Source organism: Protopterus annectens, chromosome 2.part1 (assembly GCF_019279795.1).
Source record: "Protopterus annectens isolate FY-2018-M chromosome 2.part1, PAN1.0, whole genome shotgun sequence".
NCBI lineage: Eukaryota > Metazoa > Chordata > Ceratodontiformes > Protopteridae > Protopterus > Protopterus annectens.
Genome location: NC_056729.1, coordinates 41,895,491 through 41,921,915, shown reverse-complemented (window position 1 = coordinate 41,921,915; position 26,425 = coordinate 41,895,491). Strand labels below are relative to the sequence as shown.

Here is a 26,425-nt window from a genome sequence, read left to right as displayed (position 1 = left end):
GGCTGAAATGAAAGACCTGGAGAATAAGTTTGTGAATAAGGGCTACAAGAGGTGTAATGTACAACAAGTATTGAATAAAGTCTCTGATGTTAGAGAAGGTAGAGGCAGGCCCTTCTTTTCTTCAAATCCACCTTCTATTCACCCCCAGGAGAATGAATGATGGCAAATGCAGGGTACTGGTGATTTATTCTAATACTACAAGATATGTCTTGGATATTATAAGGAAGCATTGGCCCATTATAACAATGAATAATGATCTTAAAAAGATAGTAGGTGAACAACCTAACTTTATCCTTAAGAAGAAATGATCTTTAAAACAGATGCGTTGTTCCCCAAAACAGTTTATTGATGGTAGAACTACTAGGAATAAAATGGGTTCCACTTATAAAGGAACTAGACCATGTCATACTTGTAAGTGCTGCAGTTATAGTGACACTACTGGTATGTTTAGACATGCAGATCAGGGTAAACAGTATGTGTTTGATGTTCAAGCTACTTGCACTTCTTCTCATGTGGTTTATTTAGCATGCTGCACTGTCTGCATGAAGTATTATGTAGGCAAGACTGATAGTCAGTTGAAGGAACATATAGTAGAACACTTAAGACATATAAATAATGGTACTGAGTGCAGTGCTGTTTCTAAACACATGAAGCTCACCTCACACAAGCATTGTTTTAAGTTTCACGTTATAGCACAGGTAGCAGCTACTAAGAGCCTGGGTGATGTTAGGAATGCTACTGAAAGCTTAGAGAGCAAGTGGATAGCTAGGTTAAGGGCTCATTATGGTTCAGGACTAAATGATAAAGTCCCCCTTAAACCTTTGTTACAGACATGCTCACTTTTTAGATGAGCTTTACATAAACTTATGTGCATTAGTTGATTTTAAGTTTATTTTTTATTTTTACATTTTTATTACATGTATTGTTTGTATTCTTTTAATACATAATTGCTTAACTGGTTGATTTGCTAGTTGGATTTCTGTATACGTTGTTATGTGTGTGACTGCATTTTTATACTGACATCTGAATAAGCAGCAAGAGCTGTAAAAGCCCTTATGTTGTTTTAAAATAAAAGACTGTTCGTTTTATGCTTTTAGCCTGGTGTCATCTCATCATTCTACTTTTTTGGAATGAATTTCATATAGTTGAAACATCAGATCTTTTTAATAATCATTCTGTTAATCTCTGAATATTACAACATGGCTTTCCCTTGCCATTGCACTGTATTCTTGTTCACTGTAAGATTAACAATGCTGTAATAACTATAACATAAGGAGCACTCTGTGGGGATGATATATGTCCTTTAAAGTAAGTGCTGTAAAGCTAAACTAAAGCAAAGTCATTACACATATTTGTGGGCTTGGTAGTATATTTTAAAACAAATGGTAGAGCTATTTTAAACTGGGAGGTAAAAAATAAACAAATGCAGCCTGCTTTCTAGAAACCCTTATAGTGCTGAAAACTATAGATGTTGTCATAGGATCCAAACCTTTAATTTCTGAAAATAGTAAGATATAGTAATTTGCTGTGATTTAAAATAATTAGTCCAAGCTATCTCATCTGAATGATGCATTAAAAAGACATTTCAGGAAATAAGTGTGCTTTATCATATCCGTTAGCAATGCCTGTGTGTTCTTTATCTACAGGATCCACAGAGTAACCGGATTGGACAATGGCTGAATCTGAAACCAAATCAAGGAATAGCAGAGTTTTCATTTGATTTAAACCCTGAGGCAATGCTGGGTGACTACACCATACATCTTAAAAAAGCAAGTGAAGAAGATGTTTATACAAGCATTACAGTGACTGAATATGGTGAGTATTTGATTAGTTTATTGAACCTTTCTCCACTGAAAATCATGTTACAATATGCAACTTTGCGTTATAAATATGTTTCAGGTGTTCATCAGTACATGCAGAGCTTCCTTTACTTAATCAAGATGTCTTCCACTTAACTGTATCTCACATGCATTTGTAATACAAAAGGCATACATTTTATAGTTTGGATCGCTGGTTGCAATACAATTGACAGTCTTAATGATAACAATAGTTCTCCTGTACTGCTTAATGAGCAGTTCATAAAAGCTTTGCAGCTAATCACCTAAAAACATTATTACAAAAGAAATGATAGCTAGCAGTTGGTGTGTCTTTCGGCTTTTCCCGGCCAGGGGTCGCCGCAGCGGAACTCCGGTCCGCTAATGATTGGTAGTTGATTTTTACGTGCTGAGTTACCAGCCCTTATGCACAACCTTCAATGAAGGTTCACCCATTCACGCATGTCTCCATGCAGAAGGCGCTCTAGCTGAGAATCGAACCGGACAGCGTCTTACTGTGAGGCGACAACGCTACCGCAGCACCACCACTAGCAGTACCATACTTAAATGAATTGTATTGCAAGTGAAATTCATGTGGCCTCTGCTGATATGACTTATAGCATAAAGAATTTTTTTTCTTTTTGCTGTTGCTCACATTTTAAAACCAGAGAAAGGAATCTTCAAAATTCCAGTGATTATGTAGACATTAAACCTTGTGTAACAGCAAATCCAGAATACAAAGTGATATCATTATGTGAGAGGTAATGTTCTCAGTAATCACCAGCTCCTGTATTGTACTGCTGTCACAGACAGCTCGTTTTATTATCCCATTTGTAAGGGAAGCTACCACCTTCTTTTCACCTACAAAATAATTTATTTTTAAGTAGAGATTAAGGGTTATGAGGGAGACAACAATCCCTTACAAAATGAAACTAACCAAAAACCTCCATCAGAATCTTTAGGAATGTTACAGTGGAAACAACTGTCAAAGTGCCCTACAGCTGTGACATTTTGCAAATACTCTGGTAAGGCCCAATATTCTATGTAAACATGCATTTCTGAACTTCTAGACAGCAGTTACACTATTGTGTGACCCTATGCTTTTCAAATCATCTTGGTAATCTCATAGTTCAACATTCTAACACATGGCCAGTGCCTACCCATTTTTGCCACTAATGGACAGAAACATATTTTTAAACTGTAATCTGCTGTCAGCCCAATGGGGCAGAGTTAAGTGTGTTCTGATCCGTATTAATGTAGTTTTCTGGATGTTAGAGAAGCTATTTACCTTATGTTTACATCTCACAATGGAGGAGGTTGGCCTTACTCTGTCTTGTAATCTTGTACGGAAATCAAAATGTCCTCTCCAGTGGAGATCACAGTGGCCAATCGGAGAAAATTAAGAGGAAAGGTGTAGCCCATGATCTGCAGTAATATACTGGCATAGAACCTTATGTATTCTTACTACGTTGATTTCATTTCAAGCCTAGCATAAATACAGGGAGTGAGTAGTAGTTATGCAAGAAAATCAAAGTAATCAGTCCTGCAGTATGACAGCATGGGTTGAGGCAGTTAGCTACCTAAACTTCACTCTAGAGGAAACAAGTATATCAGTAAGTGTGAAGAAAAAAACCTCTGGGCTGGAGACTGATAACGGGAAAGTGGGAGGAGAACTGTCAAAATATGTTGTAAAAATGTACTATTAGTATTTGTTTCCATGTGATTTGTTTACCAAAAGTGCTTAAGTAGATTTTGCTGCTGGCATCACATTTATTTTGCTGAGGATCATGACTTTTTTCAATCCTAATAAACTTGCAGTAAATATCACTACTGATTCATGTGACAGTATACGAAAACTACAATATCATTATAACTAAAATTGTGGAATAGTTTATCTGTGCATCCAGCTAGCTATCTTCTATCCATCTTTTTTAGTGTTACAAAAAATTGAAGTTACATTCAAGACTCCTAAGAACGTGAACGTTTTGGATCCAGATTTTCAGTTTTATGTTTGTGGCAGGTATGTGGACCTGGAATATTTGATAGTGAGCAAGGAATGTAAGTTTGGATACCTATGGAAATTATAGTTTGTAGATGGAAATAAACAAGTAGGAGGTACATGGGTGCTGTTTATTTTGAGACCATAAAATCATCGTAGACTGTGAAATGACTCCTTGCATTGTTTCCTTGAACTGCTAATGGAAATAATTGTTATAAAACCATTGTACACTAGATCTCCTATGTTATATTTGAAAGATAACCAGGTAGTTTGTATACCAATTGCTTTCATAAATTTACGCAATCAATGCTGGGTCTTATTGGTGTTTTACTTAATAATGATGGGATATGGTTAAGGGGATAACTACTACTCTCCCATGAGAAGGATCATTATTTATTTATTTATTTATTTATTGATGCTAGCTAAAGTGCATTGCTACTAATTCCTTACATCTTTGTTTTAAAGTTATATTAATTTGCTTTTATATGCTTGATGATATTGAAAAAAATGAGGATTGGTCTGTGCTTTTCTGATGTTTCTGTTTTTCTGCCAACTCAGTTTTTCTCTGAAACCACATTCATAAAATGATGTCATAACTGATATGGTGCTGATCTGCATACACAAGCAAGGATTTCCAGGAAGACAAAACCAACTTACTTCTTTAAAAGAGCAACTGTTTACTTACATTAATGTAGGAGCTAGTGTTGTCTCACAGCAAGAAGTTCACTGGTTCGATTCCTGGCTGGGGTTCCTTCTGTGAGAATTCTGCATTTCCTCCCTGTGTTTGTGTGGGTTTTCTCTGGGTGCACCTCTTAAAGTAGGTGGAATGGGCACTCTAAATTGGCTGTAGATGTAAGTGTGTGTGAGTGTGTGTGTGTGTGTGTGTGTGTGTGTGTGTGTGTGTGTGTGTGTGTGTGTGTGTGTGTGTGTGTGTGTGTGTGTGTGTGTGGTATGAAAGAACAACCATGGCAAGGCTAGCTGCATAGTTATGTGAGCAATGGCTCTAGATAATTGTCACTCTTGAAGTGACACCTTGATCCCATGTGCAAAAATGGGAAAAAGGATTTGTTGATAGATACATGGGGTTTCCTGACTGAATCATCAGGTATGTTAATTCTGAGTTTAGACTGTTCCACTTGCAAGACCTAAGTACAATTTATTTGTTTGTTTATTTATTTGTCTCTACCAAATGTACCACCAGCAGCCTCTCTTCATTCAAGACCTTACTTCACACACACCTAACTTCACTATGGGAATGCTTTTGCTCCCACCCCACATAATCTCCCTACACTATAGCTACTGTCTATAAGCTATAATTCACAATAGCCTCCCACTGTTTTCTACCCCTAATAAACTCTAGGAATTAGCATCATTCCTAGAATGGTACAATTCAGTAGCCTAGAAATTAACTGCATGAATTAGCATAACTGTTAAAAAATTTAGACTGTTTCTGTTATTGCATTGTGCTAATATGTTAAACTGTTAAAAACTTTGACTGTTTGTAAATATTACTCTTATTGCATTGTACTAATACGTGCACTCTACTAATATGTGCTTTTCTGTTTGTTTAATTTTGCTTCATTTGCGCACATTACATTTCTCTAATAACTTACTCTTATGTTAAATCTGTAAATTTGTAATTTTCTGGAGCTTTTCTCCCCAGGACTCCATTGAAAATGAGCTCCTCGTGGCACAATGGACTATCTTGGCAAACAAACTATAAATAAATAAATACATGTGTAAATGGACTAGTCTAAGGACCTTTTACAGCCATGGCCTAGACACTGAGGCAAATCTGATGGTTAGGGGTAGAGTTTTACAATGCTCAATACTCACTGGACTAGTAGGCAAGGAGCAATCGGCCTTAACTTTTTACAACAAAGTGCACTGTTGACTCTGATCATGACCAGCACCACGTAAATGAACTTTATAATTAACATCTGCAGAACAGAGTTACATTGACAGGTCTCCCAGAATTTGATTCAACTAGTTCTCAGCCCAGTGTCTTTTAGTGCTGTCTTACCAATAATATCACCAATTTGGCCAAGATCATTGTGTACACAGACACACACACACACACACACACACACACACACACACACACACACACACACACACACCTTACTTCCCAAGTAGGGAAAGAGGGTTATGATTCCTTTTTAGTGGCAGAACTCACTTGCCGTCTTTATGGTAATTTAATGTTATCAGCTATACAAATTCAACTCCCCATCACCAGAATTACTGTCCATTCTTAAATTATACCTACAATACTATAATCATATTTTAGCTGTAGTTTATGTCAACACCCTTCAAGAGATGGAGGGCAGTTGTCAATAACTAACCAGATTTTGTGATAACCTATATATATATATATATATATATATATATATATATATATATATATATCAATAAATAAACATCCACATGCTTTTGAAATTGAGTAATATGAATATTTACTTGAAAGAAAATGAAATAATGCATTTTGAAAATTACAGATACTGACAAACACACACATCCCCAGCAGAGTATAAAATGCAAGTTTTGAACTATGTATGACAAGCAGAAAAAATAAGCTAACAGCTCATGGGTCCTGCTACTTCCACTAGCTGAATGGTTAGTGTAAATGAACTGCCTTAGACCTTTAAGTGTATTTAGAGGTTGTAGAAGACTCACATATACCAACTTTCAGGTATTAGCTTTCGAGCTAAAAAAATCCACTGCTTACTGTAGATATAATTCAAAGATTATTTGAACTCTAAACAGTTGCCATTTAGATTCAAAGGTTCATAGGTACGTACAAGGTTAATGACCACTGGGGCCATTTTAAGCCTAGCCATACATCCCAAATCTCTGACAAGTTCTGGTACCTTGGTAAGTGTAAGCAAGAGCTTGGAAGATGAAACATTTACAGGCTGCCTGTGTCCATTACAGACGTACAGTAAGTGCTAAACAAAGGATAAATGTTCTGTTCCCCATCCACTTGTCCAGGTTACCAAAAGCACAACTAAAATGGTCGTCTTGGCTAAAAATGACTAAAAACTGTAAAACAAAAGCCTCAACTGGCAGGCCCAGAAACACTTAAGGTTGTAGTAAAACCACCAGATATATTCAACTACCAGATTTATTGATGTATCGATTAAGCGCTTTCATCTGCATACACCGGAGACTTCATTAGAATAAAATAACTGACACATTTTTTTCACATTAAATAACATAAAAATATTTCCTGTTTGATAATTACATGTAGTTAAAAACTGCTTGATTGTTTAAAGAAAAAGCACATTATTGTTTAAGAATAGAAATTAAGTACAATAATTACAGTAAATACTGCAAGTGAAACACTTTCAAAATTTTGTGCAATGACACCATAAAAAATAAAATGTATTAACACCTGATCATTAATACTTTAAGGCTCTCAATTTTAATGCAGGACTATCATTCAAACCTGGGGTTACACATGCATTCAATCTTAATTGCCAAATAAGCTCACAAAATTCCAGTCTTGTCTCCCGGTCACCACCTCATCCAGTGGGAATAATTTGCTCCAATACCCAAAATTTAAAATTGGCTTGTGCAGAAGTAAGGGTGTGTCTATACAGAGCGTTGGAGTCTCTCTTTCAATTGATCTCATAAATATGTTCATAAATTCTTTGTCTTAGCAGTATTTATGCCATATGAACTTGAAAGAGTCATAACATTTGTTGAATGTCCAGAAGAGAGTCCTGGAACAAGTTATTATTGTCAGCTTCTCAGCATGGTGTCAAAAGTTGAGCCCCCTGCTGCAGCTAACAAAGCATTTTAGTGTTTTCCATTAACATTCATACTTTCAAATGTAAGTATCCTGTCTTCAGCGCCACTTACCTAAGAAGTTGCAGTCCATTTATGGCAACTTACAGGCTCAGAGATATATACATCAGACAGCTTTAACATGTTTTCCTTTTTTCTGCCAATAATTACAGCTACTTAATCTTAGTAGAGCATCTATACAAGTGCATAGCTATATTAGCCATGGATATTATGACAGCATTAATACAGTCCAGTAGAGGACACCACTATATTATGGTCATACTAGACAATATTATACAGTTCCCCAATGCTATTCCTCCTCTGGAAGGCTAACTCTAAAGCAATTACTAAAGAACTGGTATTACTAGTTTCAAAGGTTAGGATACTGAAGAAGATCCTAATGAACCAAGGTACACCCATCATGCCCATTGCCATGAGGTACATCTGCCAAAGAAAGAGTTTGTGTTTTTAATGGGTATATCAGAGGGACCAATTTCAAATACTGGCAGCACAGGAGAAGATATTGTGCACATTTACTTAGTGTCACTTCTAACATGTCTAAAGGCATATCTGTATATTTTACTACAAAATTCCTGTTTTACTTACCTTTTACATTTTGATTATATTTTTGCAAACTTAATACATTTTGGAAAAAGAATCATGCAGTAAAATATATGAACAAACTGTGATGATATCACCACTGAAAATAAAGCCACCTCAGCTAATTGCATAAAATACATTACTTTGTTTTAAATAAGTGTATGCGATGGTATACTTTGTATAGGCCTGGCTACACCCATGGCCTACATACCTCTAAATAGAATTATTTTCTCCATGGTCATTGTAGTTTAAGGAAAAAGTTTGATTCTCCCATTGCAACAACTGCACTTAACAGTGCAAGTTTCTCATTTAATAGTCAAAAATGCCACTTCTCATTTGCTGCTTTTTTTCAAAAAAACATTTTTATAGGTAAGTACCAGGCTAACCGCCCTTGTGGCCAATTTTAATCCTAACCTATTTCCTTTGGTGAGGATCAATCCATGTACTTCTTGCCCCAAAGGTAAACACCTTAACCATTGCGTCAATCCCTAACCATGATCATTTACTGTAGGCTCAACTTTTGTTCTTGTATTACCAAAGAAAAGTATTGCTATCATCTCACTGGTATGAGTCATTACTTCATTGCCAATTTTAACCCTGGCAGTGCTCCAAACTCCAGCTTATTCCAGGGTCTGGACTGTAGTACAGACTCTAACATTTTCTACAGCAGCTAGTTCAGTTTCATAGGGAGGTTACTGAAGAAGTCAACAATTATATTTAAGTTGTCTAAAAGCTCATGTTCTTGAAACTATAATTCATAGTTCCTTAAATATACAGAAGCAATTTCTGACAGATGCATTTGAACTGACACGAGTGAAAGTTCTAGTCCAAGAAAGTTATCTTCATTTCTTGTTTTATAGGAGGCATACACTTACATATACTCCTACATTTGAGTTCCCTTGAGGAAAAGCAAGTAGAGTTTTATTTTGTGAATTCAACATCTGTCATAAGAACAATGTGATCATGCTTATATGTTTATTAAAGGCCATCACTTTTCAGTGAAACTGCACTTATGAGGACAATGCTTAACAAGTATGGTCATAAGCAAACAATACTCGTATTGGGTAATTGCTGATTTTGCTTATTTTCTTTACAGCTACACATATGGTCAGCCGACTAAAGGTGCAGTCAGTGCTACTGTTTGTCGTAATGCTTATTTCTGGATGTACTTTAGAAAACGTGATGGAGGTGGCAATGGAATTTGCCAGCAGTTCTCTGGAATGGTAAATTCTTAACCTATTATTTTTAATTCTTCTCTTTCACATATATAGTTTACTTTCCAGTAAAGACATTCTTCTTGAGTTTTTTTTTTTTTAAATAAGAATGCCTTAATTATATTTTATATGTGCATAAGTGACAAAATTCTGTGTAGGACATAAATTCCCTTCAAGAAAGTGTCAGATTTTGAATGGATGTATTTTTTTAATCATGTATTTTTTATTATCTATGGGAAGTTTTCCTTGCCTATGGGACTCAGATTTTACAAAACACATGCAGTATATAAGCGTGAGGCATGTCACCTTCCTGGAAAGTGAGGCTGATTTCTTTCCTTCATCCTTATTTATTTGTTTGTTTACCAGTGCATTGTAAGTCACCATTTCTTTTGGATAATGGTGCCAGACTGCATTGTCTGTTATGTACTTCTGCTTTATGATTTATTTATTTTTTCCTGCTTTGCCAATACCCACCCTCCCCCTTTCTCACAGACGTTGTCAAAGCAATGACTCTCATCTATCAGAGAATAAATAAAAATACTTTTTTTAACTAAATATGTGGTTTATTCCTACTGAAGGTAGGGTTGCTGCAAGACTATTGGTAGAGATTACTTCTTTGTCCAATCAATTTTTAGGAGATCTAGTTTGCCCAGAACTTCAGACAGTCTGAGATGCAGACTGGATAACAGAAACTTCCCTGGCAGACGTGGATTATCCTATGCTATCTCACTGATGGCTAGGCTAGTCAGCCCTGGGATAAATCTGAGGGCACTCATCCAAGTAACCAGGGTCTGTATGAAGAAAGATAATGGGTCACACTACTTAACCTGCAGGGAAGTTTATTCCAGAGATGGGGCAGGGGTGCTATATAATAAACATGTCTCTTCAGTATGTTCTATTAAACTATTGGTGAGGATTTAGGTTTCTGCTTCTGGTGTTTAAAGAACTATTAGACTAGCAGGGATATTGGAGATCAAATACAAGAGGGTCTGTAAAGGCATGATATGCAAGACAGATCACTCCTTTAGAGGCTATAAGATGCTGAGAAAAGCTTTTACCCTCCCTTGATAGGTCAGGGTCTTTAATCCCATAATCTTCTTGCTTAAAAACCTTTGTGAATCATCTACTTGCTTGACATGTCTAGTGTGGTATACCCCAAAATGAGTTTTCTACTCACTGATTGGCCTAATCAATGCTGACTGTAAGGAAATGCTGACTTGTTTAGATATGGATGACATACTCTTAACTATGAGTTATGATAAACAATAGGACTTTCTGTCTAGTGTTGCTACATTATAACAGAAGGAGAGGGAATTGCTAACCCAGGTGTCAAGCTTCCTGACTATATTTTTAATTTGTTATGTTTTTTTGCTCTTATTGTTATGCTGAGGCCAGGGGTTGTTTGCTAAATAATTTTTTTTTTCAAATTAAACTGAGTCCATTTTCAGTACACCAGGTATTTACCAGGGTATGTTCCTATTCTGGAGATCAGAACAATAAATAGTGAAAAGCAGGGTGTCCAACATAGAGCCACTGTTGTATTCCTGCTCTCACATGAAGTACCCACCATAAGAACTATGTGGGTTCTATCTGTTAGCAAGTTTGCTAGTCATCTTATCATGAATTGATGCATTTAAGAACAATTAGCTTTTTTACTATACCTGTAGGAGGAGCATTGTCAACTGCCTTGGATAGATCAGCATACACTTTCTGAGCAGCAGGACAACTGTCTACAGCCTGAATGACCCTCTTTAAGACGTTAATTAAATTTAATAAGCAAAATATCCCTTTAACAAAGCCAAAATGCTGTGTCAAGCTTAATATGATTTTTGAGATCATAATCGATGAGATAGTTTATAATACATTCCATAACTTTGCAATCAGGCTCAGCAGATTGATGGGCCTATAATTATCAGAGTCTATGGGAGGTCTACCCTTATAAAGGGGAATCATTACCATGGTGCAGCATAATTCAGGAGGGTCTATATCATGGTGTTAAACTATAAAAAAGAGTGAACGCTCTTTTATTGAGCAGTAAAAACCGAAAACAGTAAATGTCGAACACACGGAACAGCAATTTTTCCCAGGGAAAAAAATAGCCGCTCCGCAAAAAAAAACAAACAAACAAAAAAACAAATCCAAACACAAAATAAAGTGGGGGGCTTTGCCCCCTACACCCCCTACTTAAATATACCAACTCTGAGATCACACCACAGTGGAGGAAATGGCAAAGTCCCAAAAATGGCCCAGTGATTTTTTTTTTCCCTGGGAAAAAAATCGCTGTTCCATGTGTTCGGCATTCACTGCTTTTGACGTTTAGTGTTCGATAAAAGAGCGTTCATTCTTTTTATCATCCAATGTCATAATATAGACCCAATTCAGGAAGAAAGCCTAAAGATAAGATTAGGTTAAGTAGTTTGTGGAGAAGTTCGACAAGGGCATGTTTAACAGTATTTATTAGACCTCCAGTTATGTTGTCAAGTTTCATTAAAAAAATGTTATAGGTCTTTGATAGCACCCTCAGAACATGTTCTTTGGCCATGACAGGGTGTTTAAGGGCTTCTAGGACATGTGGAGTTTTAAGGGTAAAATTTGCACTGCATCTGTTAGTATATTGGCACTATGCACTGGGATGAAGTAGGTGGATTTATTTAGAATACAGTCTAAGAATTACCTTACCATCAGTAACTGTCTTAAGTTTATGGATTGTTTTTTTTTTAATTTCCTAGTGATATATTTGATAATACATTTTTCTTGCAAGGTTTTACATCTACTGTGCAATTTGAGGAGTTCTTTTTTTCCTCCAGTTGTAAAGATTGTCTATGTTGGTGGCTCACCAGGGTGTTTAGTACTTGTAATTCCCATTATATTTTCTTAGAGACTGCCAGCTCTATGTCTTTATTTAAATGACTGTAGAGCTTATCTATGTAACCTATGACTGTCAGCATCAGAGCTCTTGTGAACATGTTTTTTTCTGCTCATTAATGCAACTAGATGCTGTGTATAATAAATAGCAATGTTTCTTATGCTAAGGATCATGTACTGTGCCTGCTGTGTCATTCAGCAATAAAACTTATTGAGTTTAATCCAAGAGATGGATACTTACTATTTCTTTAAAAATTAGCATTTCTTCTTCTTCTTTAAAGACGAAATTGGATACTTTAGTCACCAATGATATCTTCATTTAAAAGCATACATCTATAAGCATATGACTAATGACTTCTGTTACTGCAATCGTTGTTGGTGTGTTGATATCAACAGTCCAAAGAAAGAGAACTCCTTTTATTGACACTTAAAACCTATTATTTATTCATTCAGTAACAGTTTCTACCCTACAGTGATTAGAATTCAGAACTCGGGCATTAGTTCTAGGAGTCTGGGCCCATAATAAGTCAATGTTTATTTATTTGTGCAATATATACTTACATATATTCCAAGTAAGTGCAATATTTATTTATTATAACCATAGTTAGTATTATTTAGGGTGGCCATGATGGTGCAGTGGTTAGCATTGTTGCCTCACAGCAAGAGGTACTCCGGTTCGATCCGCGGCTGGGGTGCCTTCTGTGCGGAGTCTGCATGTCCTCCCTGTGGTTGTGTGGGTTTCCTCCGGGTACTCTGGTTTCCTCCCACATCCCAAAGACATGCTGCAGGTGGATTGGACACTCTAAATTGGCCCTAGGTGTGAGTGCGTGCGTGTGTGTGTCCCTCCTGTGGAAGGTTGGGCGCCGGGCTGGCAACTCGACACTGTAAAACTCCACTGCCAATCATGAGCAGACAGGTGATCCGCTGTGGCGACCCCTAACCAGGAAAAGCCCAAAGAAGAAGATAGTCAGTATTATTTAACTCACTCAAGTGCAATATTAGACAAATAACTTGGGCATTTCAATCTGTAGTGTGTTTTGTATGACTTTAAATAGGGTAGTTCATTTAACTCAGGGGAGGGTATTCTTTTTGTATATGAGTGTTGGTAAATGTCTCTGCTCTTTCTTGCATGTATTAGGAGTAGTATTGTATTTGTTAGTTATGTATATTCCTCAACTTGTATGTGTTATTTCACTTTCCTTTGTAATCTCAAGAATTGAGCTGACACACAACATTTCATTTAGGCTACATGTGTGTAGTTCTAAATGACAATAAAGTCTAATCTGACTTTGGCTTTAAGGGATTTCTTTGTAAATATAGCTGAAAATGTTTGCATGAAAAAGATGGCAATGCTTACTGTTATCAGACTTACAGACATATCTGCCAAGATAACTGATGATAACTCAGTCTGATGGCTGCTAATGATGGCACAGTTATGAGCACATCATACTGAAATACCTGTCAGATGCCATTTTATAACTCCATAAAGATAATAACCTAAAACAGAAGAAGAGAAAGGGAAGGGGTTAGAATATAACTTTACCGTCCAAGCATCAGATGTTTGGGTATTACTTCCCCATTTCCATATTTGCTATGTCATTGAGTATCCTGTCATTTGGATTGTTCATAAACTCAGCCATCCATGCACAAAATGATGTGTGTGATTCGGTGGATATAGCAAAGACCAGTGATGTATCACCATTTTAACATATGTAGTGAATGGTCAGAGTTTCACTGTAGTAAGTATGGTGTGTGTTGAATTTTATCCAGGAAACCTCTTATATGTTTGAACTGAGATTTTTTTTTCTAGACAATCAAGCATCATCCATTAGACTAGAACCCATAAATTTCTTAGCAACGGGGCTCCCCAGCTTCACTAGGACAAGAATATGCTCTGATTCTGTCATTCAGGTACATATTGTAGAGTCTATGCTCTTACCAGTATCCTGTCAATGAGAACATTTGTGAAAGTCTCTAACACCATCTCTGACCAGGGGTATGAACAACCCCAATCACCATGGGACTTTTTGTGGGTGCATGCTCTCTTGCACTTGCTTATGAGAACTACCACCAAGTAGTAGCTTGCTGAGCTGAAACTCCAGCCCTATATGATGCTTGTTGCAATGCTGTCCCGCTTCCAAGAGATTATGGCTATGTGCATCTTGTTCCACCTTTCCCTTCCCTCAGGATGGGCATGTCCCTTCCCAGCTCTGTCAAATACATAAGCCACTACTCAAACTCAGGTTATTTGGGCCACAGTCAAGGTTATACTTCTTACACCACCAGTGCTGGTCATTCTTTGGACTAAGATGTGGCATAATTTCATTATTTGAAGTGAGTGTACCTGCAGTTATGAGATAATATGGAAAAAATATAAAACACAAAGATCAATAAATAAAATACTGGGCATGTTTTTATTATGCTGTTTTGCATATTGTAACTAATATTTAAGTGTCTGATGTATTTTAGGTAAGTTAGAGAACAGCCGTATAAGTTGTAGGAATAAAGTGCTGACATTGTGTATTTTGCTATAGGACATTTCATTAATGTGCTGGTGCATTGCTTTGCAATGCTTGTGTGTACTTAGCATGTGAAAGGGTGGTGCTGACATGCTTAGCAAGTGGTGATGTTGCATGTTATTGCTATCACACACACACACACACACACACACACACACACACACACACACACACACACACACACACACACACACACACACACACACACACACACACACACACACACACACACACACATACACACACACATACTGATAAGGTGTGAGTGCCCCAGTTTTATAAAACCATTTATGAGTGAGCTTCATGTCCTTTGCATGTTCAGCATATGCATGTTGATGATAATCCTCTTATAATACTTGCATGCAATACATGGGAGTCATTTTATTTTTCATTGATTAATCATGTTATGATAGTTGCATGGAGTATATCTGTATGATTTTCACATTGGTGGGTGAGAGCTGGATCATGGCATTTTAAAGTCTGTCAAGTACTGGGAATAGTTTAGTATGCAGAAATTACTAATGTTGTTCACTAAAGAAATGGTAGCAGGCTGTAGTATAGTGTATTAGATCTACTTTGTTTAAACACAAGTACATTTAAATGAATTTTACTTACCCAAGCTGAATCCACCGAAACTCCATTACAATGAAAGCATGGACTGCCGAATTCCTTTCTCTGTGAAAGGAACCACTTGGCCACCATGGTAATGAACCGAAATGGAGAAACAGTAAACCCACCAAAGTGGGGGGGGGGCTTTACCCCCCATGCCCCGGCAGCCCACCTCCTTAAATATACCAACTCCAAGATTGCACTAAATAGAAGAGAGGGCACAGTTCGCCATGATGGCAAAGTTGTTTCTTTGTCAGGGAAAGGAAATCGGCAGTCCGTCCATTTGTTGTAATGGAATTTTGGTGGATTCAGCTCTGGTAAGTAAAATTTGTTTAAGGGTACTTTTGTTTAAATGAAGTAGATCCATTGTATTATATAGTAAACTGCATGTTATACATTATTATTACTAAGTCCAATAAATATTAAGCTGATGTCCTCTGTATATCCGAACATCTATTCCCATTGTTTAATTTCTAAACATACTGGACACTTTATAATAGGCAATAAGTGCACTGTCCTTCTTCATAATATACCAGCTTCTTGGAGAAAATCTGATGATGCACTTCAGCCCCTTCTAATCCTGAAAACTGGATTTATAAAGGAACTCAATAGGATCACTGGGCTATGGTATAACTTTGTAATAATTTTATAAGCCACATAAGCCACCGATAATATCTCCAAATAATTAACCTTATCAACAGCTATATGAAGAGAAAAAGAGAAGCCAAATATTTTTAGACAAAAGATTTTAAAGAAAAACATAAGCTATGTGGATCTACTCTTTAAAAAAATCAAATCATTAATATAGTATGTGCTTCAAAAAGAACAATGGATATATATATATATATATATATATATATATATATATATATATATATATATATATATATACACATTCCTCTTTAAAGCTATACATGACTAAATTATCATATGCAGGCTCAAAGGTGACAATAATTGCCATACTCACAAGCTGATGTTAAACATTATTTGCAGGGTAAACATCAGTAAGTTCAGTGACAAGTTCAGATCATGGAGAAGAGTCCACAAATACAATAAGGGCCTCAAGATCATATTCATGGCAGATAAGAGTACCATAGGAAATATGATAGGGAAAGAACCACTAATGCTACCCTGGGATGATACTGTGACATTAGCCAAGTCTTGTCCCCCACTTCCAATCTCTTCCAGCAACAACAAAAAAAAGCACATATTCTAGGTTGCAGTCAGGTCTTTATTCCTCTGTGTCACAGAACTAGGATTATCCTTTTATATTTTGGATATGTTATAGAAAACTGCAGCTATATAACACTTGAAAATATGCTTTTCTGTTCAACATTATTTTTTAGAAAATATCCTAAATGAGTAGCAATCTCAACAAATAGTTGCAGCCTCTTAAATAAACTTAAAATCATCAATTTATGAGCCAATCAGCTCCACTGCCAATCAATCTGCGGACTGGTGATCTACTGTGGTGACCCCTAAAAGGAGAAGCTAAAAGTCATTGGAATTTATGACCCAGTCTGTAAGTGGTAGCTTCATAGAAATGATATAGACTCAAAGACAAATCCTGATAATAGTTCCAAAGAACTAAATATTTCTCCTTCCCTACCTGTTTGAAGACAAGACAAAGACCGTCTTTTATGCTTTGAAGAGAATTAATTCGCTGTTGTTTGAGACAATGGGATGTACTATATTTTGTCATGAGTAAATTCTTTGAACAATTGGTACATTTCAAATGTCAGCAAATTTGGAAAATATTTAAATGAATTGCTAATATGTGGAAGAATAAAGCTGCTATAAGCATGAAGAACATCAGCATTAAGAGGTACATAATCATTCGAACATCATTTTCATAGCAGTGGTAAAAACGTTCTTCTGAATCACTAGAGGCTTCATTATCCAGCAGCACATTAACATTATATTTAAGAATATTATTAACAGTACAATAATGCCACATGTGTAGCTTTTTATTTAAAATACTCAGTATGTACTTGATGACGTCTGGAGGAATGCTTTACAAAAAAGATTCCCTGGGTTTAAAATCCAAAATTCAGCATTAGGCAAGCAATATTCTGAAGTATTCTTGAGTTTCTTTGTATAACCAGTCTTACTAATACACTGGTAATTTTGGATATCAAAAGGTTAATTAGTGTCTTTAACCACAGAATCATGTAACTTTTCTTCGAGTGTGCTAAACATTCAATCCATACTGAGTACTTGTAGGTGCACAGTAAAATCATATATCATCAATTGTTCTATCATTATAAGTACTAGAAGAAAATTAAATTGGATCAATAACCAAAAAACTAAATATCTCATATCAATATGTATGAACGGATTCACTTTATATCCTTGAAATACTGAAATGTCGAAATTCAGTATGTCGAGGCTATAAAGTCGAAACCTAACAACAACGAAAACTCAGAAGTGCGAAATTCAAAATCTATTATACTGGAGATTTTTAATTACCGCTTCTATTCTCAACTTGCAAGTGATGACATTTCTTAACACACACAATCTACTATCTAACACACAACACAGTTTCCGTCCACATCACAGCACTACCACAGCCCTTCTATCCTTCACTAATTATATAAACCTTCACAGGAATGATAACAAATATGTATCAGCCATTTTCCTAGACCTCTCAAAAGCATTTGATATGGTCTCCCACTCCATTCTACTAGACTCACTAACATCATTATCCTACACCTCCTCTACTATAGCCTGGTTCAGAGGCTATCTATCTGACAGGCAACAATCAGTCCATTGGAAAGGAACTCTGTCTACACAACTTCCAACCACCATAGGAGTCCCACAGGGCTCTATACTGGACCCGCTATTGTTCTCTATTTTCACAAATAACCTCAATAGCTCTACACAACATGCCACACTCATACAATATACGGATGATTCAACCCTGATCTGCTCCGCCTCATCTCCCACCACCCTACATACACTCACTCAAGATATCTTTAACTCAGTAGAAAAATGGATATCAGGTATCCAACTAATTCTAAATCCCAAAAAGACAAAACTGCTACTATTTACCCCTAATAGATAAAAAACCCCTCTCCTTTACCATAACATCTAAGGATGGCACCACCATCTCCCCTTCTAACCACACCAAACTTCTGGGCATTGAAATAAATAATAATCTCCACTTTGATGTTCACATCTCACATACTCTAAAACTAGTACACAAAAAACTAGGCTCCCTATACAGGCATAAGTCCTTTCTCTCACAAAAAGCAAGAGTCACTCTTGCACAAAGCCACCTTCTCTCAACTCTATTATACGCAGCACCAATCTTTACCCAAATCAGACAATGTGACCTAGACAAACTAGAATCATGCTACAATAAAATAGCCAAGTTTGCTACTAACTCAACCTATAGAACCCATCACTGTGCTGCACTAAAAGAACTAAAATGGCTTGAGCTACCACAGCTACTTAACTATTACCAGCTGGGCACAGCCTACAATATTCTCAAATATCCTGAAAAAACCCTTCATTACCCAACCTACTTACTGTCTATACTGCAAACCGGTACCTAAGATCCAGTGAAAAATCTGTCCTCTCCATCACCAAGGCTAACAATAATGCAGGGAAAGCACTGTACACCCACACTGTTGCCAGAAATTGGAACTCTCTTCCCCTATCCGTGTCCACTGCCCCCTCCACATCCATATTCAAAAACTCCCTCAAATCGCACCTTCTTAGTACCTGGTTATGCCCTTGTATCACATAACCCTACCCATACTACTATTAACTCCCCAAACTCCTCTCTGATCACATGCTGGATCTCTGATCCCCTGTAGGCTTGGTCATCTGAAAGGGTACTTTTAACTATAGAATCTTACTTGATAAATTTTCTTCTCTTACCAATGTATAACTGACATTGCCTTTTTACCCATGTTCTATATCTTCTTTTACCTGGAGTGTTTTATTAATTTATTGTTACATTACTATGCTCAGCATATATGATGTAACCTGTTTTGTGTATTATGCTGGATGTACTGTATTTGTATAACTTGATGCTGGAGCTTTTCTCCCCGGGCCTCCGCTGAAAATGGACCTGGTCCAGTCAGAATTTCCCGGTTAACAAATGTAAAATAAATAAATAAATAAATAAATAAATAAAATAAATACTGGTAAATCATTAAAGAGAGAAGATATAAAATAATGATACACACTGCAGTTTCTGACTTCCCAACCCTTCCCAAGATCAAATAACAGGCAGGATGCAGAAGAAGGAGAGAGTAACAAGAGCATCATATCCTTGTTTGTGCCATAGGAGTAACTCACCTTTGTTCCCCCTGAAAGGATATACTTATTTGTACCATAACAGTTACTGAGCTTTGCCCTCCCAAAAGAGCAGTGTGTCCTTGTTTGTGCCATAACAGTAACTCACCTATGCTCCCCCTAAAAGGAACAGTATGTGCTTGTTTGTGCCATCAAACCTGGCCTTCAGTTGCTGGCAATCGCATATCATATTACTCCCAGTTAATACTGTCACATATTTTAAGGACAGTGATATGTAATGGCTTACACACTGCAAGTCTCACACTACTTGTCAGATAAGTGATGAATTACCAAGAAACATAGAAATGCAAGGCATATTTGCAAGCATAATCATAACAGGTTGTATGATCACTAAGTGCACTACATCCAAATATAATAAAGATAATTAAGTGTACAAATAACAGCTGATGGTTTGATAGCAGTGTACAGTCTGTTGCAGTTGGCTGTGTGAAGACTGACTTCAGTTCATTGCTACAAAACTGTTTTTGTGGCAAAGAGAAATAAGGCATCCATCCTGTTTTCTGAAGCTGCATTGGTGTGAGAGTTCAGATCCCGAACTATGTAGAAATATCTCATGTATACTATTATTTTCTACTCTGTGTGTCATACATTGCTTTTCCTCTTTTCATGTATGTCTTTCTATTTTTTTTCTTATTTTCTTGTTTTGTAATTCCACTTTTTGCATGATGGCTGCTTAGCTCAAACAGTGGAACTGGAGAACAAATAAATTTCAGGTTTGGCTGTGCTTATCTGGTTTTCACGAAGTGCAGCATTGGAGAAACAAGAAAAGACAGACCACCTAGGAAGCAGACAGCCAAAAAATAGAAACCAGATGCATTCAATTAATGCTCTTGACCATTATGAAAACCCGTCCTGGAGTACAGATGGTACTGGGTTCTAGTACAGAGTGTGCAACTTTTGTTTTACTTTTGTACCATTGCAGTCTACAGCAATGAAGTGCAACATAGACAGTGTTCCCTCAACCTTCTTGTGGCAACAGGTGTAAAAATAGGACTGCCATACACATGGTCCTGCATTCAAATACAGCATATTCCATACATTATTACTTTTACTGATTTAGCAATCTATGTATTATCGCATTGATGATCAAGTGTATGACTGTGGGTATACTGTGTACTACAGTCCTATAAATGTATTCCTGCTATCTGGACTGGCATGGCCTTCACTTTTGCCAGTAACACATACACAACTGACTGTGCATGCAATAACCCTGAAAGTGCATTGTTTGCCATTGTTGTGCTCTGCTTACCATCACGCAAACTTGGTGCTGATATCCAGCAGGTATATGTTAGATACTTAATATTGTCAAACATTAGCAATGCAGCTCATGTTTGTGCACTGCTTACCTATGTACAAACAGGTGTATCTCACATGCATGTATATTTTATTAATCATCTTACAAATCTATGTTTGCTGAGCTATGGAACAGTATATACAATGCTTTATTATTGGTGTTTATTGTCCATTTCCTTTGCATGACATAAAACTACACGTGGAAACATTGCAAACTAAGGGCCTGATCTAACTATATGTCATATATTCACAATATATCAATGTGTTGATCTCCACCCACCAAACACTACAACCTTGGGGTCTTAGTACTTTTTCCACACATATCTCAACCATACTACAAAGTGTAATATATAATGTATGCCCCTCATGGACAGGAACAGTTGGTGGTGTTTACAAGCTCACTCTGATAAACTCAAACATCCAACTGTGCTCAGTAATGGTACTTGTGTTGTTACAGAGGTAGGCTTGTAGCCTCATATGATCATTTGAATTTATGTGCCTATGCAGGCCTCCCAAACCATTGTTCCCCACATGACCTGCTGATGTCATCTTCTATAAGTTTGCCTGCACTCTTGTATGAATCAGACTTGTGTCATGGCACTAGCTTAAGTCTGTGCACTTAGATAGGTAGGGGTTCTGTTTTCACTGCAGTTGACTGTGTGTCTAGGCATCAGAGTAGATGTGGTGTCATATAGTTACTTCTCTAATGACATGAATTGTCAGTATTTTGATACTTGCACAAGCTTACACATCCATTTCATGCAGCCCTCCCAACATGTTGTCTCCCTCATGGGCTACTGATGTCATATCCTATAAGTTCACCTGCACTCCTGTATAAATCAGACTTGTGCCATGGCACTTGCATTAAGTACTGAGTTTTGCTGTCTGTGTGCATAGATGGGAGTTTCTGTTCTCACTGCAGTTGGCTGCATGTGTCTAGTCAGCAGAATAGATGTGGTATCCTACAATTACTTCTCCAATGACATAGATTGCCAGCATGTTGATACTTGCACAAGCCTACATATCCATTTCATGCGACCCTCTCAACTTGTTGTCTCCCATTTGTCCTGCTGATGTCATCTACTATAAGTTCACCGGTACTCCTGTATAAATTAGACTTGTGCTGTGTGTGTGTGTGTGTGTGTGTGTGTGTGTGTGTGTGTCTGTGAGCTGTTTCTTGACATTGCTGAGAGCATTTTACATCAGCATGTGGGACACTTATCCTGTCATTAAAAGATACTGCTGATGTCATAAGCTAAAAAGTGTTGTCTGACACATTCCAAGTCAGAGTTGAGCTGTGTCACCTGCTTAAAGTATTGTGCTCAGTAGTTTGCACACTTAGATAGGTAGGGCATCTATTTCACTGCAGTCAACTGTGTGTGTGTGTGTGTGTGTGTGTGTGTGTGTGTGTGTGTGTGTGTGTGTGTGTGTGTGTGTGTGTGTGTGTGTGAGCTGTTGCTTGACATTATCAAGATCATTTTACACCAGCGGGACATTGATCAGTGAAGTGTGGCTACTGCGGCTTTAGTGCTTGTTGAGTCTGGTCATAGCCAATGTGTGAATGAGATGCCACACAGGAGGATTGATAGGGGTGCTTGGAGGTGGTCTGCTGTCACTTTCTGTGTCACTCAACATAAGCTTAGGGCCATCATGGAGGTACAGGCACATTCCCATAGGTGCTCCAGACAAATGCTCAGGGTTGTGGATGTGGCACAGTCTGACATGCGTGACTGCCTCCACCATGTTACAAATTCACTGGATCAGATGAATGACATGGTGGAACGAGGGGTGTCTGTGATGGACCAGGGGGTGTCTGTCATGGAAAAAAGCAGTGTCTGTGATGGAGTGTCTGCTGGGAGGGGAATGGTATCCTTGTGGGCATAGGTCAGCCAGATCATTTTCTGTTTCAGCCAATGTTGTCATGCCTGATCACACTCCTATAGTAGCTGTACTTTCACTGCTCAGTCAGTGAGTGTGCTGTCCACGCACAGATGTGACAGGCCATGGGGATGTGGTGCTGGGTGTTTTCATGAAGGGAGCTCATCCAGCAGACAGCAGTCATGTTCAGGTAACAGCACTATATCTGAGCATGATCCTGGACATCAACATGCTAGTTCAACTCCTGGCAGAGCCAGTTGTCTTGGTCAGGGATGACAACTATGAACTGCCACTTCTACCATGCATGGTCCACACCTGTCCAACACACCAAGATGTAGAGCTAGCATTCAGCTTGGCTGTGCTCATGAACACAATCGCACACCAATTTCAACTAGAGGACACCTACAGACACACACACATACATACACACACACACACACACACACACACACACACACACACACACACACACACACACACACACACACACACACACACACACACACAAACAGTTACTCATTTTGTTTCACTGCTCATTTGTTGTTATGTCCAAATGTCTGCCTTCTTCTCCTTCTTACTCACACACACTCACCAATCTTTTGTGTCAGCCAAGGCTTACTGCCCTCCCCTGCCAACACAATGCCCCGTGCAAGTGATGATAACTGTGCCATATCCCTGTGTTCTACCTTTTTGATTCAGGGATACACAATCTATGTCTGATGCTCAGGGTATGTAGCTAAGTTACTGTTTAGCATATCTGCATTTCTTGTGTTTACCTGGTCATTGTACATTTAGCTTATATCAGCCTTGGAAAGTTTGACAGTTGATAGCATCCAAATGTCACAACTTTATAGTGAATGAGCTTGTGAGGGTTGTGAAGTAAGAAACTGCAATGTGTATAATTACTTTCTAGCATATCTCTTACAGGATTTTCCAGTCCAAACATGTGATGCACATCACAGATCATGCCATGATATTCAGATCATAGGGCTGTATGACAGGATAGCATTTTCTTTTCCCTTTCCTTAGTTTTCTTCATTTAAATTTCTTTTTTTTTTTTCCCCAACTGTTTGTGTGATGTGCTGCATAGTGCAAACACTGGAACTGGAGAACCCAGACCTCCAAGGAAGCAGACAACCAAAAATAGAAAATATACTATGTACTGTCAGTGTATTTCTTCTATGTGGACTAATATGGCCTTTACTTTTACCCAAAATACATGCACAAAGGCCTCTAGATCCAATAACCCTGAAATTGCATTGCTTGGCAATGTTGCACTCTGCTTACCAGTACGCACTTCCAAGCACCATGTTTGCACAATGGTAAGCATCGCACATTTCCAAACAATGTGTGAACTGCCAGTAAGCGCAATAACTGCAGTTGATGGGAAACCATCATTCTACATTGGTCTTGATCTGTGGTAGACATGGCAGGTGTTCGTGGAAAGGGATTGAGATTCCATGCTCAAAGATGGGGTATCTAGGAGTCCAAAGTGTTTGTTGGACTCCTAGTAAAGGAACATGGGCCCAGGTGCTGTAGAAGGACTAATCCAGCTGAGAGTACAAGTCAAAGGCATGGGATAGTCTTGCCCGGGTTGTGACCATTGCTACCGGTATCCTGCACACTGGTGTAATGGTAAGCAATGTAGACACCAGTACAATGACCACTGGAGAAGGAAGGGGGATACCTTCAAATGTTGGATCGAGGAATGTAGGACTGGGGACACTCCACAGATGTATAAGTATCAATTACATAGACTACTGCTAAGAATTAAAAGCTGAATATAGTCAAGAGTGGTATTCATAATGGTATTCTGTTCTGTTTTTTCCACAAAAAACTGAATGTGAGAACCCATGCCGCTAGATTGGATGAGAGAAGCATATGGTATGTATGTAGCAGAACAGTACTGTTACTCTAGCATTAAAGGTTTAAGATAGTTTTGTGGGGTATCTTATATAGTTGTATCAAAGTGAGCATGCATATCTCAACTGTAAAAGCAAGTATGCATGAATTACTACGTAGCACAAACTAAGAGTTCAATACTCTAATATCAAAGTGAACAGGCATCTCTCAACTGTAAAAGCAAACTATGCATGCATTAGACTGTAGGCCAAATCAAGAGTGCAGTATTGGACAGTAGTCAGAGGTTGTGGGTTCACATAACACACTTCCCAGCTATACAATACTGTTACTTTTTCATCAATATTTTAAGGTAAATTCAAACATCTATACCAGTGGTACAAATGGACTGCTGTAAACTGTAATCTGTATAATTGGAACACACATATGTGCAATATATGCACACATCAAAGATTGCTTGTTGCAATCTGTAGTATAGTGTGCTCTGTTATGACTTGGGAATTCTTAAAAGTAAAAATGCTATTTGTTAGGAGTTGTTAGTTTTAAAAGTAAAGTTAACATGATAGAGTCGAATAATTGTATCAGTGCATTGTATGTCAAATGTGGAGTTACTAATGTTATTCCTTTTTTTCTCTCACCCCAACCTTTATCTCCCTTTTTTTCCACAGCACAGTGGGGTAGGCTTGGGCCACAGGATCCTCCTTCCCCCACTCCACCAACTATGACACCAAGGCCCAGCATGTCTGGGATGCAATCTGGCAGCACCCCTGCACTACCAGGCCCATAAGGTAGTTCTGTTCACAGGATAGACCAGTGGTTTCCTCTGAGAACAATGGCAGAGGTAATGATTTTGTCATGTGAGATGAACTGCCAGGGATGGTGCATAAGACTGTGTGCCACACTGTTGGTGCATACCTATGAAGGATGGAGATGCTGCTTTCCATCATTGTACTTAATAACATGAGAAGGAGATGCAGATGCCAAGCACTGCAGCCATTGGCACAGTGAGGTGACAGTGTTGACAGTCCACTGGGTGAGGACTCAATTCTCACTGTCACCCAGCTTGATAACCATGGATTCTCGATGTCCCCACCCTCAACCCAACCATGGTGCTCACCAACCTCTTGTGCCATTCACCATCCCTTTGTCTTGTCTGCCTACAATTGCTTCCTCACTTACCCAACCTACCTGACTCAGACATACCTACACCCCTTCCTCAACATTCCTCTCTTTCACATAAAAAAAAAAAAAAGAAAAAAAAAAAGAAAGAATGGACACTTGCCCCAACAAAAATGAAATTCATCCCATACATAGTTTTCCATTTTGAACACATCTTCTTGACACACTTGATTCATTCCAATTGGTGTTTCTTGACATTTGGTTTTAGTCCATGGCTCTGACACCAGTTGTTGGTCTGTGCCAACCCCTCCTGGAGAACATTTGTGTCAGTGTAAGATTCAATGACAGCTCCTAATTTGCAATCATCTGCAAATTTAGTCAGCCAGAGACCACTGACACTGGCCTTGACTTCTGAGAAGTAAATGCCAAAAAGGAGCAGTCCAGCGATTGATCCCTGAGGGAATCCATTTGTGACTGGCCTCTTTGTAGAGGTGGACACCCCAATTCTAACTGCCTGGGTCGTGTCTGTGAACCAGTTGGCTA

The 26,425-nt window shown here is 37.9% G+C and overlaps 1 protein-coding gene across 1 annotated transcript in view; it reads left to right on the top strand.

Moving 5' to 3' along the window:
* The window catches only part of LOC122794819 (alpha-2-macroglobulin-like protein 1), a 989,874-nt gene that overhangs the window by 146,421 nt on the left and 817,028 nt on the right, over window positions 1-26,425 (top strand). The window contains exons 6-8 of the mRNA XM_044063423.1: window positions 1,647-1,815; window positions 3,750-3,834; window positions 9,296-9,422. Of these exons, the coding sequence (XP_043919358.1) occupies window positions 1,647-1,815; window positions 3,750-3,834; window positions 9,296-9,422 (381 nt within the window). The remainder of the gene's footprint in view (window positions 1-1,646; window positions 1,816-3,749; window positions 3,835-9,295; window positions 9,423-26,425) is intronic.